The sequence below is a fragment of the Acinonyx jubatus genome, chromosome B1 (assembly GCF_027475565.1).
Source record: "Acinonyx jubatus isolate Ajub_Pintada_27869175 chromosome B1, VMU_Ajub_asm_v1.0, whole genome shotgun sequence".
NCBI lineage: Eukaryota > Metazoa > Chordata > Mammalia > Carnivora > Felidae > Acinonyx > Acinonyx jubatus.
This window is the reverse complement of record NC_069382.1, coordinates 15,655,637-15,671,366: the sequence shown is the minus strand read 5'-3', so window position 1 is coordinate 15,671,366 and position 15,730 is coordinate 15,655,637. Positions and strand designations below refer to the sequence as shown.

The following is a 15,730-nucleotide window of genomic DNA, read 5'->3' as shown; positions in this document are numbered from 1 at the left end:
TCCACAAGTTGTACACAAAGAAAACAGTTTATTCTTTAAACATTCTTTAATAATTTAACAGACAAAGCATGCACAACCAAAATATTATAGGCATGTAAAAACATGTGTTCTTAAATGCTATCTTCACTTAGAAGAAAGTTCTCCTCCTTCTTAGAAGGAGTTTTGATACACCTGGTGAGCCAAAAGCCATTGCTTGTAGCTGAGCAATAGACCTGCACGGAGCGAAGGCTTTCTTCAAACCTTTTCAGAACCAGCATGAATCTGTTGTTAAAAAACACAGTGACATTAAAAACTTTTTTAGAAAGGTTTTCTCCCCAGCCTTCCATCATGCAGGACAATTTCTGACCTCTAGAATCTAGCAGCAGTTACTAAAACCAGTATTAAAATGTGTTAATGAAAATAAAAAGATACACTAGAAATTAGGCTGCCAATATTTAAATGAAAGAATAAATTCTGTACTAAATAAGAGATCTCCTAGGGAGGAAGAAAACAGAACTGAATTACTTACCAACACTTCCTTTTCCCAGTTGTATTTTCTGCACTTCCAAAACTTCGTTTCTGTCCAAGCCCTGGGACACAATGATCTCTAGCCGATGGCTCACTTGATTTTACTGACTGCATACATTTAACTGTTGTGAGAAACTTGGCACATTCTAGAAATCCACATGACCAAGCTAGATCTTCAGCTGTTTGCCCATTCTTATTACATAAACTGAATTTAAGACAAAAACTGAGTTACATAAAAATTGACAATTATTCAGCCTTTTTTTTCTTAAATATGTCTTTCTACACAGGAGATGTGGGCTCATACAAATGTTGGTTTCAGAACAGAAGTAAAGGAATCCTAGGGAAATTCCAATATTCCCTTACTCCTGCAACTTCAGTGGCTAGCACAGAGTTCAGCACAGAATGGACATTCCATTGTGAATGAAAGAATATTCCGAGCTCAATATAACAAGTAATACTCAAAGGAGGTCTCTCAAGTGAGAACTTGTATAAAAGGGATTATCCCAAACCCAAACTAAAATGTAATATTGCCACAAGAGAGGGAAAGAATTGCACCTCTCATTGCTAAGAATCCATGTTTTACTTAAATGTGATAATATTAGGTATCGTTAATAGCTTAAGTCAACATTTGATTGATAACTCCACATTGTCAATTAGGCAAGCATCAAAGCACACATAATTCAGCTTCAGGAGTCTGATTAGCTTAGTTCAAGAAAATTCTGAAATTTGAAGCCATTGATTTTATACTTACTCAATTTGGGCATCACTGGCTACAAGCAGGCTAAGGCATTCCAGACTTCCAACTTTTGCTGCCTTATGTAGTGGAGCTTCTCCAAAAACATCCTTAAAGATAGGACAGCACATTTTAGTCTCTCCCCACAACACTCTCTGTAGAAGTTAGCAGGTAAAATCTAATTACTGTTCAAGAAAGCCAGTTAGAACTACATGGTACTGAATTTTTTTGATTCAAGTTTTTTTAAATAAATTTCACTTGGTGTTCATTAAATACAAAGTTTTCATTAATAAAAACATGTGCAGCAAAAATGAACTACTGGGACCTCATCAAAATAAGCTTCTGGGGGCGCCTGGGTGGCTCAGTCTGTTATGCCTCTGACTTCGGCTCAGGTCATGATCTCACAAACAGTGAGTTCAAGGCCTGCGTCAGGCTCTGTGCGGACAGCTCAGAGCCTGGAGCCTGCTTCAGATTCTGTGTCTCCCCCTCTCTCTACCCCTCCCCTACTCATGTTCTCTCTTGCTGTTAAAAAATAAATGAAAAACATTAAAAAATTTTTTTAAATAAAAAGCTTCCGCACAGCAAAGGAAACAATCAGCAAAACTAAAAGGCAACCGACAGAATGGGAGAAGATATTTGCAAACAACATATCAGGTAAAGGGTTAGTATCCAAAATCTATAAAGAACTTAGCAAACTCAACACCCAAAAAACAAATAATCCAGTGAAGAAATGGACAAAAGACATGAATAGACACTTCTCCAAAGAAGACATCCAGAGGACTAACAGACATGAAAAAGATGCTCAACATCACTCATCATCAGGGAAATACAAATCAAAACCACAATGAGAGACTGCCTCACACCTGTCAGAATGGCTAACATCAACAACTCAGGCAACAGATGTTGGCGAGGATGCAGAGAAAGGATCTCTTGCATTGTTGGTGGGAATGCAAGCTGGTGCAGCCACTCTGGAAAACAGTGTGGAGGTTCCTCAAAAAACTAAAAATAGAACTAGCCTACGACCCAGCAATTGCACTACTAGGCATTTATCCAAGGGATACAGGTGTGATGTTTCGAAGGGACACATGCACCCCCATGTTTATAGCAGCACTATCGACAAGAGCCAAGGTATGGAAAGAGCCCAAATGTCCATCGATGGATAAATGGATAAAGAAAATGTGGTATATATATACAATGGCTTATTACTCAGAAATCAAAAAGAATGAAATCTTGACATTTGCAACTATGTGGATGGAAATTATGCTAAGTGAAATTAGTCAGAGAAAGACAAATATAGGACTTCACTCATATGAGGACTTTAAGAGACAAAACGGATGAACACAAGGGAAGGGAAGCCAAAATAGTATAAAAGCAGGGATGGGGACAAAACATAAGAGACTCTTAAATATGGAGAACAAACAGGTTTACTGGAGGAGTTGTGGGAGGGGGGATGGGCTAAATGGGTAAGGGGCGTTAAGGAATCTAATGAAATCACTGTTGCACTATATGCTAACCTGGATGTAAATTTTTTAAAAAATTTAAAAATAACAAAAAAATAAATAAATAAATACAAATACGTGCAGCCACAGCTACATACATTCCAATTTAGGTGAACAAAAGCAAGGTAGAGTTTTACAGAGGCAAAAAAAAAAAAAGTACAATTTAAATTCACCATACTTTAATATTCAATGGAAGATGCAGGCTACCGTAAGAAAGTTCTATAGGAAACTGTAATGGTTGAGTTTGCCTCACAATTGTTACTTCAATAATTACTACACTGAAACTTTTAATTTGGCAACGCAGCAACCGTTCCTTTTGAAATAAACTGTAGCCCTATGTATGCTGTCCAATATGCGCACTTGCAATGTGGTTAGTCTGAACTGAAATGTGCTGTAAATGTAAAACACACGCCAGACTGAAAAGATGTAGGAAAAGAAAATGGAAAATATCTGTAAGTAATGTTATATACCGATCACACACTGAAATGATCATTTTTCGGTAAGCTGAGTTACATTATAAATTAATTTCATGTTTCATTTTCTTTCATTAATGTGGCTACTAGAAAATTTTAAATTACTTAAGAGTCTCACTTTCTATCCTTTGGACTTCGCTGCTATAGACCTGTAACAGCAACAACTTGACGTTTTGGCGTCCAAGAAGGGTTTGTGTGGATTTGGGTGGAGGGCAGAGTGCACACAGCAACAATCAGTAACCTAGCTACCTGTTGGTTGAGGTCAGCGCCAGTCTGCAGCTGCCACAGAAGAAAGCAAGCAAGGCCGCCACCTGCGGCCAAATGGACAGGCGACTGCTCGCAAGGATCCGGGGGTGCGTTGACCGAGGCCCCGGCCTCCAGCAGATGTTTCAGACTGTCCACCTGCGGGAAGAAACAGCTCTAGCACCCCTGTTGCCTCTGTCCAGTCCCGTGCTCCCCCGCGGTTGAAACTCTTCCCCCACTCCCCAAATCTAATTCTGAAGAGGCTGGACTCCACAGCGCTCGGTGGTCAGTCACCCTCGCTAGTGCTCCCGAGCAGACGGACTTCCGGAAGCGTAAACCTGCCGGATTAAAGGGGCCCGAGTCTCACCTCTGGGTTGCAGTCAAGCAACAGCATTCTCCACCTAAAGCAGAGGACCGGAGGCCCTGGGAGAGCAGAGCGGCGGGGCAGGCGCTGCGGACTGGCAGGTAAGCGAGCACAGCCAGCCCAAGTGCGGGAGAATTTAGATTGCCCGGGCCAGTGGGACGGCCCCTCGCAGCCGCGCCCCAACCCCGGCCGCGCCCCAGCCGCCTCACCCGCAGCTGCCCGGCCTTTCCCAGCCCCGCGGCCGCCGCACGTACGCAAACACTGGCACGTGCAACCGCTAGGCTAGCCGGGGAGGAAGGCTCAGGTTCGCCAGCCGATTGGCCAGCCGGGAGACGCCAGGCACGCCCACCTCGGGGCGGGGCCCTCACTGGCCCCCGCGGAGCCCCAAGGCGCGTGCGCCGCAGAGGGCGCCTGGCGGTTGGGCTCCGGCAGCGGCCATGGGGGGCGCTTGGCTTGACACGTCTCACACTAGCGTGCCCAGCCTTCTGGTCCCTGTGGAGAAGCGGCAGTTTTCGTTTCTGCTAGCACGCACGTAACCAGGAAACGAGGGAACGCCGGCAGCACCGCCTTTGGAAGCCTCTGTGCTTGGTGCTGGCGCCGCGTCCCCCGCCCTCTGGCTCCGGAGGAAGGATCAGAGTTCTTTCGGCGTCACGTTCAAATTCGGACCCCTCCCCCCCTCCCCCCGCTCGCCTGTCACCCTCGCTCTGGACTTTTAGGGCGGAAAGCGAGAGCCGGCAGGGTTAACGTGAACTAAAGTGATTAGTTTTAGAGCAAGGGCTGCCCCGACCACCCCCAAAATTAAATAATTTATCAAACCGGACCTTTTCTGTGACACCACGCCCATACTGGGATATCCTGTAAAATAAGCCAACCGTGGCCATAGGTCCCCTCCTGGAGAAAGGTTAAAGCACGCCCCTGAGGTTGTCGCCTGTGAAAAGGTTGAGTGCCCAGGCCATTAACCTTGGGCTTGCTTAAGGGACGAGGACACGTGTCAGCCCTAACACTCATTGTGGGGAGTGTTCAAGGACAGACGAAGGGACCCAGGCCACGAACGCTTGTGACCTATGTACGGGGCTGCTCCTCCGCGGCAGGGCAGGCAGGACCTCCCAGCTGCTCAGTGGGTGGGGGTGGAGAAGGGCTTTCCTGGAGCTCTTCATGCTGTTCAGCTTGAGTCATACCTTTTTGTGCAACTTTGGAAACAGACTTCCTGACTTCAAATTGTAGCCTTCGGCCACATCTGTAATCTCTTGACTATATTTTCCTAAACCCTTCCCCCCCCCCCCCGCCCCCAAGATTAATCTAGTTTAAAATTCAAGCTCAGTGATTTCCTTCCTACTGATTCCTTTGAGAGTAGGGCTGATAAAGAGTTTGTGTTTATTATTATGCTTTTAGAGGACAAGTCTTTGAGCGGCCTTGTAGTTCTAATTTTGGTTACAGTCCTTTTTATTTCATAATTAGAGCCGTAAAATAATTTTGCAGTCGTAAATTTATTATACTTAGGCACTGACCCAAGGGTAGTTTTACACGTTCTTGTTCATATGCGTACCTGAACATAAATGTGCATACATACTTATGTTCAAACACCTAGAACAGTGCTTGTGTTCTGTATTTTTTATACTGAAATTATTCAAAATATTTTTATGATATTTGAAGAATGTTAGAGATATGTGAGAACACATGAACTTACTGCCAATTTCCCTTTTCCATTCATGTTTATCAATTAGGTGAGCACTTTTTTTAAAGCATTTAATTAAGCTTCAGGTTTGCACAGATATTCATTTTCACGAATTCTTAAATGATGTAAGGTATTGTCAGAGTTCTTAGAGTTCTAAACATTATATTGCAGTTAACATATGCAGTGGGATATCTGTGTGATGCATGCGCCTCCATATTACATCCATTTTATTTAAAACAAGATTCTATTCAGCACGTGTTAAGTCTGGTAATTATTGTTAACTATTGTTATGTATGTAAGTTTCACGAGGAAAGGGAATTTTGTGAGTAGTTGTTAAAGCTTTTCTCCCTTTAATCACTTCCTACTTGTCCGTTGCTCACAATATGGTTCAGAAAAACGATGTCTCAGCTAAGTATCTGGCTCACTGTTAATAACGAGCTTAAAAGCTTTCTAAAAACCGAACAAAGCTGGTGGAGCACAAAAATATACCGAAGAAATACATTTGGGGAAGAAATACTATCTTATGAGCAAGCAGCTGGAGTTATTTCTGAACGTGTAGCAGGTGGGATGAGTTTTCTGAAGAGGAAGATGGTCTGAGATGCATATTCAACAGGCACTCTTTCAAGCAGTGTTAATGTTATTTATGTTTACTTTGCTGGTAGATGTGTCTCCAGAAGGAGGATGCCATTTAGAGTGAGTGTTTATAAAAAATGTTGGATGATGACGAAGTGACCGAATGAATGCAAGATATGTGGACTGAGTCTTGAAAGGTGAGTAGGAGTTTGTTAGGTAGTCCATGAAGGAAAGAGTATCTCTCAGGAGTGTAAAATATCTTCCAGTGCTACTAGAACTATGTGCAATTCAGTCTCCTTGCAGTATATGATACACATACAGCAGTGATGGAAAAGAATTACATTAAATGACCACTAACGTCTATTCCAATTTATTAAAATAAACTGGCATTGAGACTTGCTGTGCCCCAAGATTCATACAGATAGGTATTAGTATCTTCTCCATTTTATAGGAAATGAAATGGAGGCTTGGAGAGGTTCAATACCTTACCTAAGGTCATATCATTATTAGGGGGTAGAGCTGAACTCACTCAGGCCATTTGACACCAGAGCCCACATTCTTATATCTAAATTTTAAAGAATTTTGGTTATCGTTGGTAGATTTGAAGTTACTGAGATCGGCTTCTTTAAAGCAAAAGAAAGTCCTTAGAGAATATCCATAGATATTAAAATCCATAGAAAAACAACTCTTTCATTCAGTGAAATGTATAGCAAGGTTGAATCACTAAGTTGTACACCTGAAACTAATGTAACATCAGCTATATTCAAATAAAAAAATTTTTGAGAGTACTTGGCCAAAACAAAAATGATAGGGAAAATTGAGCAGGACAGTTCTCTGTACTACCTTTGCAACTTTCTGTAAATCTCAAATTATTCTAAAAATATGAAGTTCATTTTAAAAAGGAAGACTTGAGGCCACTTAAACCATCTTTCTGTAGACCACAGCTATTGAAGTTTTCACTCAAATAGTTAGTTTCACTTTTAAGTAACCCTCTTTCCAAATACAGTAATGACAGAAGATATCTAAAAGCTTATGAAGCTAGTTTTAGTCAAACAAAGAAAAAAAATCTCACAAAATTTTCACAACCAATCACTACCTAGTTCCTTCAGTTCCTCTGCAAAACACACTGCCCATTGATCACTAGGAGTTTTACCAGGCTGTTGTCTTAAATGTTCAGTTACTTGGGCTCATATCACTTTGAATTTTTTCCACACCTATAAGGATTATTATAATGTATAATTAAATATTATATAACCAGTGAAATGAGAGGTGAGAGCTATAATTTGTAAGAAAACTAAATGCTTTCGAAATCATCAAATCTCAAGAAAAATGCTTTCAAAGTAGGTGAGGATAAATCAGCTGTAAAAGCTGAGGAGAAATGGCTCTATGCTCAGGCCGTTTCATGGGCATTTTTAAACTCCTGCTCCATTTGAAAGAAACATCAAATGGAATTCACATGCATCTGGTTTATGAAAGAAAGGTAACTGTATAAACTCTCACATTCAATTTCTACTTAAAGAAAAAGCTTCTGATCCTACATGAAAAGATTGGAAATATAAAATGTTTTAAGTTAAAATGTATGTGGTATGCTCGTATACTCTATTGATTTTATGCTGATTCTTGTTCAACTGACCAACCACAATGAATGCATGCAATACAAGCATTTATTGCACAACCTATTTCTTTCATTTAAGGAATATAAAGAGAGTAGCTGAACAGAATGCATTCTATTTCTTTCTGTAGGCCATAGCTCCATGGCTACTTGATATATTTGACATATCATTTATCTAGTGTAGAAAGTTGAAATTCATTTTTTACAGTAACTCAGATTTGTCACAGTTTGTTAACATCCTATCCAAATTAATCTTTTTTCCTAAGAGGAGAAAAATATAGATAAAATGTTCATTTTACTAATTAAATAATTAGAACAAGTAAATAACAGTGTAGCAGATGATGTTGAAATAAATTCTAAGCGAATATACACTCAAAGCGTATATCTAATATTCTGTTTTCTACCCACTTCCAATAATATGCATTTTTTTAAATAAAACAACTGAATTTCAAACTTTTGACACCATTCCCCAAATCATCTAATAAATCATTTTTTATTATCCAGTTATCTTATACAGGTAAAAATGATAATATAAATTTCATGCTTAGTCTTTTTTTAAAACTAAGTTACCAGTACACTTTGAGAGTTCCTTGTGTAAATGCCATTAAGCACAGAAATTACCTAGATCAATATTGATATTTAGGATTTCATGAAATCTGATCTCTTACCCAATGGAGTTGAGAAATAGGTGTGAGATGATGGTATTATTTGTTGCCTATACATTGTCTAAGTCATAGGGTGGGGACAAGAAACCTTGTGGGTCTGCTCAGGATTATTTTATAAAAGATTAATCCAATTTTCTTGTTTGATGTGACCCTTATAGTCATTAGGACAGCAGGTCAATTTAAATTTGGGTTGTTACAGATTTTTGTCATTTCACCTTATAACTGTTTCTTGTCTCAACCGTGACCACACTTTGAGAGTGACAAGCCATTTTTATACACTAAAAATTTATTCAGATATTTTATTACCTGACCCCTGGAAATAAATCATTCCAGAGTGTTATCTGTATCTATAATAGCATCAACTCTTCATATGGATAAGCTTCTATAAATCCAGAAAATAAATATACAGTCACTAAATAATATTTATATTCATTTGCCTCTGGATGTTGAGTGAATCCCCTCAGGAAAGGCCCTTGTAGCTCTAACTGGCCAAAAAAGGTTTTCACAAAGCAGGAACAGGACAGATGAGGCATTCGAATCCCACATAATTACCAAAATTTTTTTAAAAATCAGTCATTCCAAGAGTAGCTTATATACTCACAGAATGCATGGTAAATTGCAGAAAAATGAAAAAGCTACCAGGCTCTCCCACTCAGTGCTTCTCTGGTAATGAAAGACATCCTATCTTTTCCCACACTTTTTTTTTTCTCTCATTTCAGGGCATGATGTAAATTTGCCACACCCAAAAGGAAGGGCATGGAAAAAGCTCTAACTGGGTTTTTATTTTAAATAAGCAAATAGACCTAACTAGAAGGAGGAAAAAAATAAAGAAAAAACAGAAGACTACCACCCGATTCAATATTGTCTTTTGAGATTTCAGTAATAATTATAATGTTCTTTTCTAAGTTTCCATCATATATGTACAGATTATGCTTCCAGTTAATATATGAACGTTACCGTTTTTTTTTTAATGAGTATGAGACAACAGTAATGAAAGGAACAATAACAATAAACACAGTCCTTTGCATTTTTGCCCAGAACACTTATTTATGGGCACCAGTAACTATTTATCTATTATGACAAGAACTTCAGTGTTGGACCTGAAGTTCTTTAGTTAAAGATAGTTATTCATTATTTTAGTACTGGATTAAGCCAACCATTAAGTTTCAAAAAGGCTCATTAGAAACATCAGCAAAAATAATTAAATTAAGAACAAAAAATAACAGAGATTTTTAAAACTTGACCAAGAGTTCCATGAAATGTGTAGGCTCACATTTTTACAACCTAGTCTAAGATGCTGTGTATCTAAGATACATAGTCTAAGACTTAGCACATGGTTGTACTCATGGCTCAAGTTTATTACAGTGAAAAGAATATACATTGGATCATCAAAGAAAAAAAAAAAACAGATGGAGTCTGGAGAAATCCATGCACAGGCCTATGGATCACCCACTTCCAAGAAGAAACTTACCAATGTGTTCCTTTCTCCAGCAGTGAATAATGCAGGATGGTGCGTGCAATGTTTCTGCCTCAATAAGCCCATTAGAGACTCAGGACCCAATGTTTTTATTGGAGGCTGGTCATGTAGGCATCCTCTCCAAATACTAAAATTACAGAATTCCAGAAGGAAAACATATTCACCATACATCATCACGTTGTTTTATATAAGCAACAGAAACCGTGCAAACTGGTCTTGTCAGCTGGGGGACAACTCTAGTGTCAAGTTCCCAAATGCCAACCAAGGACCAACCTTGTCAGGATGCCTTTCTAAAGAAGGCAGCCTCGGGGTGCCAGGGTAGCTCAGTCAGTTATGCATCCAACTCCCAATTTCAGCTCAGGTCATGATCTTGTGGTTTGTGAGTTTGAGCCCCACATCAGGCTCTGAACTGATAGTGTGGAGCCTGCTTGGGATTCCCCCCCCCGCCGCCCTCTGTCTCTCTCTGCCCTTCTCCTGCTCTTGCCTGCATGATCTTTCTCTCTCAAAATAAATAGACACTAAAAAAAATTATAATAAACAAACAAACAAATAAAGATGGCAGCCTCATGCCAGCTAGGCGAACTCTTTTCTACACAGGAACACAAGAATAACCCATAAAAGACACTATTTAATATACTTAAATTCATTTTCACAGCAGTTTTACATTTAAATTACCTTTTGCTATTCCATAAATAACTTACAAGCCATTTTTAGACAATTTTATCACATTCCCAAAGGTTTACATCTTTACCTAAAAAAAATTTAAAAAAAAAATTTTTTTAACGTTTATTTATTTTTGAGACAGAGACAGAGCATGAACGGGGGAGGGTCAGATAGAGGGAGACACAGAATCTGAAATGGGCTCCAGGCTCTGAGCTGTCAGCACAGAGCCCGACACGGGGCTCGAACTCACAGACCGCGAGATCATGACCTGAGCCGAAGTCGGAAGCTTAACCGACCAAACCACCCAGGCGCCCCTACCTAAAAAAAATTTTAAAGAGGAAGGGATACTCTGATGAGAATTGCTATTTAGGAGTTGCAAAGATACACATTTTTACATGAATGAAGTATCAAGCCAACCCAGATGTGTATACTGGGTTGAGTGTATGATCAACACAGAAGCAAAAGTACTATCTTAAGGGCTACCTGGTGCAACAGAACCCAAGATTCTCCAAGGATGGAATGTGATTTTGCCAAAATCCAAATGGACTGTTTGGACCTTGTTGGAGCAGCTAGATTGCCAGCAACCACCAGCAGCTAGGAAGGAAATCTGGGATGGTTTCTTTCCTAGAACCAGAGAGACCATGGCCCTGAGAGCACATCGATTTTTGACTTCCAGCCTTCAGAACTATGAAAGAATTAATGTTTGTTGTTTTAAGCCGCAAAGTTTGTGGTAATTTGTTACAGCAGCTCTAGGAAACTGAAACTAACACAAATGCACTATATCTGAGAATTTTTTAGAAGTATTGAAAGACCCCAACCCAAGGCTCAGGAAGTTCAACATTTCCAAAGCAAAATAAATACCTAGTCAATTCAATAAATCCAACAGAAGGCAACAAAAGAGAAAATGAAGCATGAATAAGGCAGATGAACTGAAAAGTACAAAGTAATTCCAACTCAATAGTGATTAAAATAATTGTAAAAGAACTAAATGTACCAGTAATAATCAAAGAGTATCAGCCTGGGTATAAAAAAGAATCAACAAATCTAAATGTATCCTATTTATAAGAGACACGTCTGAGGTATGAAGAACTACAAATCATTAAGACAAACAGCACAAGGGCAGAAACTTAACAGAAGAGAAATATGAATGGTCAAGAAACACGGAAAAGGAGCTTATGGGGAGAATGGGGGGGGTGTTTGAGTAGGGTGGGGGGAAGCAGGGAAGAAGGAGGAGTCTAAAGAGGAGGAACATACAGGAGCCTTGCAAGTAATGTACCTTTTAAAGATTAAATGGCAGCCAATGGATGTTAATTGTACTGTTTTTCATTCTTTACACATCTATCCACTAGTTCTTTTATCTCCAAATTTTCAGTTTTTCTTTTTTAATTTTTTAAAAAAATAGAAGTCTTTTGGCATTATAATTAAGCCCTACTTAATGATTTCTCACTTGTAGTACCTCTTTTTAGTTACTGCAATCTAGTCTGTTCTAAACACTTGTCTCTTTTCCCTGATTTTTCAAGCTTATCATTTCTTTTTATTTCCATTCTGATTCGAATCTCTGCATAACCACAGAAGAGCCCCAACCTGCCTGGATCTTAAAGAAATAGTCATTTCACTTCATCTAGTCCTCAGGAGACAGCTCTGTCCTGCAGTTCTATTTGGCATGACTCTGCTGTTACAGAAGTAGCTGGAACTTAACCTCTCCAGTCTCTGTAGACCTACCCTGCTCTCAAATCTTTCTTTCCTTCCTGTCACCCAGCATCCAGAATAATCAGTTATTCATCATTAGGCTAATTTTAGTCCTCTTACCAATGATACATTATTTTATCCAAAAATTCACATACTACACCATACATACTAGGCATAGTAGTGTGTCTAACGTTTCATTGGAAGGGAAGTTATCCTTTATTATGACAATTTTAGAAAGAAATAAAATACCTCTTCCTCCATACTCCTCTGTTGTATGAGGTCAGGTTCCCTAGAAGCATAGTCTGAGCTGGGGTTTTTTATTCAAGTGATGGGCTGAGGGGTGCTCTCAGGAAGAGGAAGTGAAAGCACTACAATCTGGCGAGGAGGAAATGCTAAGTAGGAATGTGGGCTCGGATAGCAACTAGCTTCATTCTGATCTCAGAGAGAACATATCACACTTCTGAGTTCATCTCACCTTGAGGCGAAGGGGTACCAAGAACTGTGCAGGGCCTGAGGATTATACCCTACTTACAACTAACAAGCTAGCCTGTTTCATGGATGTTGGCAGAACACACAAGACTCCCGGGTCAGAGATAAATGACTTTATCACTCCTGGCAAAAGCAAGAGCCAGAGTGTCAGCACGATGCTGAGGTGGGTTCCCCATGACCCCTAATCCCACAGAGGTGATACAAAGGACCCATGATGGATGCCTGTAATTCAGTAGGCTGCCTTGAAAGAGAGGGGAACTAAGCATTGGAGGAGGGAGGAGAGAGGAGGGATTCAGTACTTTTTATAAAAGTAAGCCTGTTTTTTGTCTGTGGGGAGATCTCGCCTTAGCTCTCAAGGTTACGCTCTGCAAACAACCCTGAGAAATGGCCCATCTAAAAAGCAGTCATGGCTTTTACAGTCGTGCTCTTGACGTACCCAGCAAGGATGTGCCAGAGTGCTCAAGACTCATGGCAGCCTGTGTCTCAACAGGAGCTGGCCTTCCAAGTGCTCAGGCCAGTGGTCTGTCTCCAAGAAAGAAGGAGCAAAGTGTCCAGGAGTGAGGGGACTCATGATTGGCAGGGGGACAAAGAAAGAAGGAACAGCTGGGAATTATTTCCAATTAACACTCACAGCTGCTAGAGACGGGGTGCCAGTAAAGAGGATCTGGGAAGGGCACCGTCAGCATCCGCTACACCAGCCCTTCCTTTAAAACTGTGGACTTCTTTCAGATCACCAATTAGAGAATTTTCTAAATTCACAGCATGTCATGCAAACAGTTGTCAAGTTTCAAATGATTTTATATCTAATCCCAAGATTTGACAGAAACTCATACTTTCCTTTTGAAAATCTTCTCATATCACATTTTCTAAAACTAAAAATTTAGTACTAAATTTGGGGGGGTATCCTCTTACAGGAGTCCTGCCATTTAAAAAAATCATGTTAGTCCCAGTTTTTGGAGAACAGTATAGAGTAATGATGAGGCACAGAGGTCCTGGGGTGTCCCAATTGTCCCACCTCCTAGCCCTGTGACCTTTGGCAAGTTACTTACCCTCCTCAGTGTCCTCTTGTGTTAAATGGGCCTCATAATAGCTCCTAGGTCATAAAGTTTTGTAGGAGTTGGTGCCTGTAACGCACTCAGAACAAAGAACAATAGCTGGTGTTTAAGAGTTCAGTCTTTGCTTATGTTTTCTAGACCCTCTCTGACTCTTCTTTCAAGCCACAGCAACAAAAACCTTGTGCAGTATTGGAGCCACAGAGAGCATCGTGAGTTCAAAGGAGGTAAGGTATTGTTTTCTGATTTGCTTCATTTCTGTACAGTGGCCTTCCTGAACATGCCAAGTTTTTTCTTAGCCTTTTTGGATACAGTAGCACATAGGTTTAATGACTTCAGTAAAATAAAACTTCTATAACCAGTTTTTCTGTAAATTGATAATGCTATCTACATCATCCTATTTGGATTGGCTTTCTTCTAATTACTCTACCTATTATTGTTTCACCCCAAAGCTCATTGGAAACTTTCATATTCACTAATGTCAACATAAGATTTTTGGAATCAGATAATCAAAAAATGTTATATATCTAGCAACAGGCACTTGGAACTCCTCTAGTTGAAACTGCTTATAGTCCAAACCACAGATGAGGAAGTTGACTTTTCAAATGATTCAATGCCTCTTCCAAAATAACAAAGATACTGCTGTGATTTTTTTCTTCCTACTATGCTGAATTATGCCCCTTTTCTGCACTTCATTTTCATAAATGAAGCAATTTATTTTCCAAAATAGTTTCACATAATAGCATAAATGTAGCTTTCCAATCACACTAAAGGTCTCCTGAATTCTTCTCTTCACCACCAATCGGGAACCTTTCCTGGAAGCTTGTTCCTGATTGGTGAAAAGTCAGCTGTAACAGAACGCCAAGGAGTAAACAAAAAAGCATAGCAACAACAGAGTTTGCTGTCTCACCACCCTCAGCCTAGGCCAACCTGGACTCCTTCATCCCAAATGACGTGGCCTCTACATTTTATATGAAGGCTGCGATTTTCCATCCAACTGTGATCCATCTTAAAACATGGCAGTCCAGTACAGATGGGAAGATATAACTGAACAACACAGCTAAAATAAAGTGTATTCCCAGGTAAAAAGGACACATGCTTTAATTCGAGATGAGTAAGTGTCATGAGCTGCAGTTAGAAGGCAAAGTACCAGCGCACGAGAACTGTATCTATGGGAGGTGTCACCAATTCCTACTGGTGGCAGGTGTGGTTGTGACCTGACCCACACTGCAGCGCGTGAACTCAGAGCCGGACAGGACTTACAAACAGCGCTCGTTAGCCCCATGCTGTGGACACAGGCATCCAGGATAACTGTGCCTCTCATAGCTATGGACAGCCCTGGGTTCCTCAGAAAGAATACATTCCCAGCTGGTCGTTTGGTCCTCTATCGCTAGGCAAGTGCAGGCAGGTTGTTTTTTAATGAGTGCCAAGCGAAAATGGAGCATTTTTGCATTTTTCTGGAGGAAGAGATTTCTACCATCCCGTTTTTCATTCTTTTTTTGCAGAATACACATTGTCAAAACAGGATGAAGTTGACCAGTGAAAAGTTGCCCAAGAACCCCTTTTATACCGCTCTCTCCCAGTATGGTGCTAAGAACTCAAAATTCTTCCAGTGGAGGAAGGAAAAGACTGGTACAAATTCTTATAATATTCTCACTAAAAGGCAATTCAGTACACCAGAGCAAAAAAGACAAGAAATAGGAGTCTTACTTGCTGTCAAGGAAGCAGTTAACTTTATGGTCCTTTTTAGCTTTCCTGTAAGAATCTGAGGAATTACTGCTTATGTGGTAGCAAATCGTGAGTGGACAAGTCTCATAATCAGATCCCAAACCTGGTTTTACTCTCAGGACTTTAGGACAGCCTTCTGGAAAAGAGAAGCCAGATGTCACTTCTATTAAAGAAGTGGCAATGCCACACTTTACTTTGAAATGGCATTTAAAGCTACCACTGGTTTCTGTACACTTAATAATATTAAATTGGGGATGGTTACTAGCTCATTTGGTTAGAGTAGTTCTA

At 40.1% G+C, this 15,730-nt stretch overlaps 2 protein-coding genes across 8 annotated transcripts in view; one reads left to right on the top strand and one right to left on the bottom strand.

The window, feature by feature from the left end:
- Positions 1-8: 8 nt before the first annotated feature.
- Positions 9-4,076, bottom strand: ANKRD37 (ankyrin repeat domain 37). Of its 2 annotated transcripts, none has more exons than XM_015080380.3 (5): positions 3,823-4,076; positions 3,462-3,614; positions 1,259-1,350; positions 509-730; positions 9-261 (listed from the first exon to the last, which is right to left on the bottom strand). In XM_015080380.3, coding segments are annotated over exons 1-5 (495 nt in total). In that variant the 5' UTR covers positions 3,850-4,076; the 3' UTR covers positions 9-260. The 2 variants fall into 2 exon arrangements, with proteins under 2 accessions (XP_014935866.1, XP_014935868.1); XM_015080382.3 differs by having other exon boundaries at positions 509-712; positions 3,823-4,070.
- The window catches only part of LRP2BP (LRP2 binding protein), a 40,448-nt gene continuing 28,322 nt past the window's right edge, over positions 3,605-15,730 (top strand). The window contains exons 1-4 of one of the 6 annotated variants that reach the window (XM_027077123.2): positions 3,605-3,920; positions 6,157-6,264; positions 13,836-13,946; positions 15,220-15,346. In XM_027077123.2, coding sequence (XP_026932924.1) covers positions 13,845-13,946; positions 15,220-15,346 — 229 coding nt within the window. In that variant the 5' untranslated portion in view covers positions 3,605-3,920; positions 6,157-6,264; positions 13,836-13,844. Of the gene's footprint in view, positions 3,921-4,385; positions 4,941-6,156; positions 6,265-13,824; positions 13,947-14,536; positions 14,797-15,219; positions 15,347-15,730 lie in introns of those variants that run through there. The other 5 variants (XM_027077124.2, XM_053216314.1, XM_027077127.2 and 2 more) reach the window with 5 other exon arrangements.

Coding starts and splice junctions, on each gene's coding strand:
- ANKRD37 (XM_015080380.3), bottom strand. CDS start 3,849: ATGCTGTTGCTTGACTGCAACCCAGAG. Junction 1,351..3,461: donor GCGCTGACCTCAACCAACAG/GTAGCTAGGTTA, acceptor CCTATCTTTAAG/GATGTTTTTGGAGAAGCTCC. Junction 731..1,258: donor GCCAGTGATGCCCAAATTGA/GTAAGTATAAAA, acceptor TATGTAACTCAG/TTTTTGTCTTAAATTCAGTT.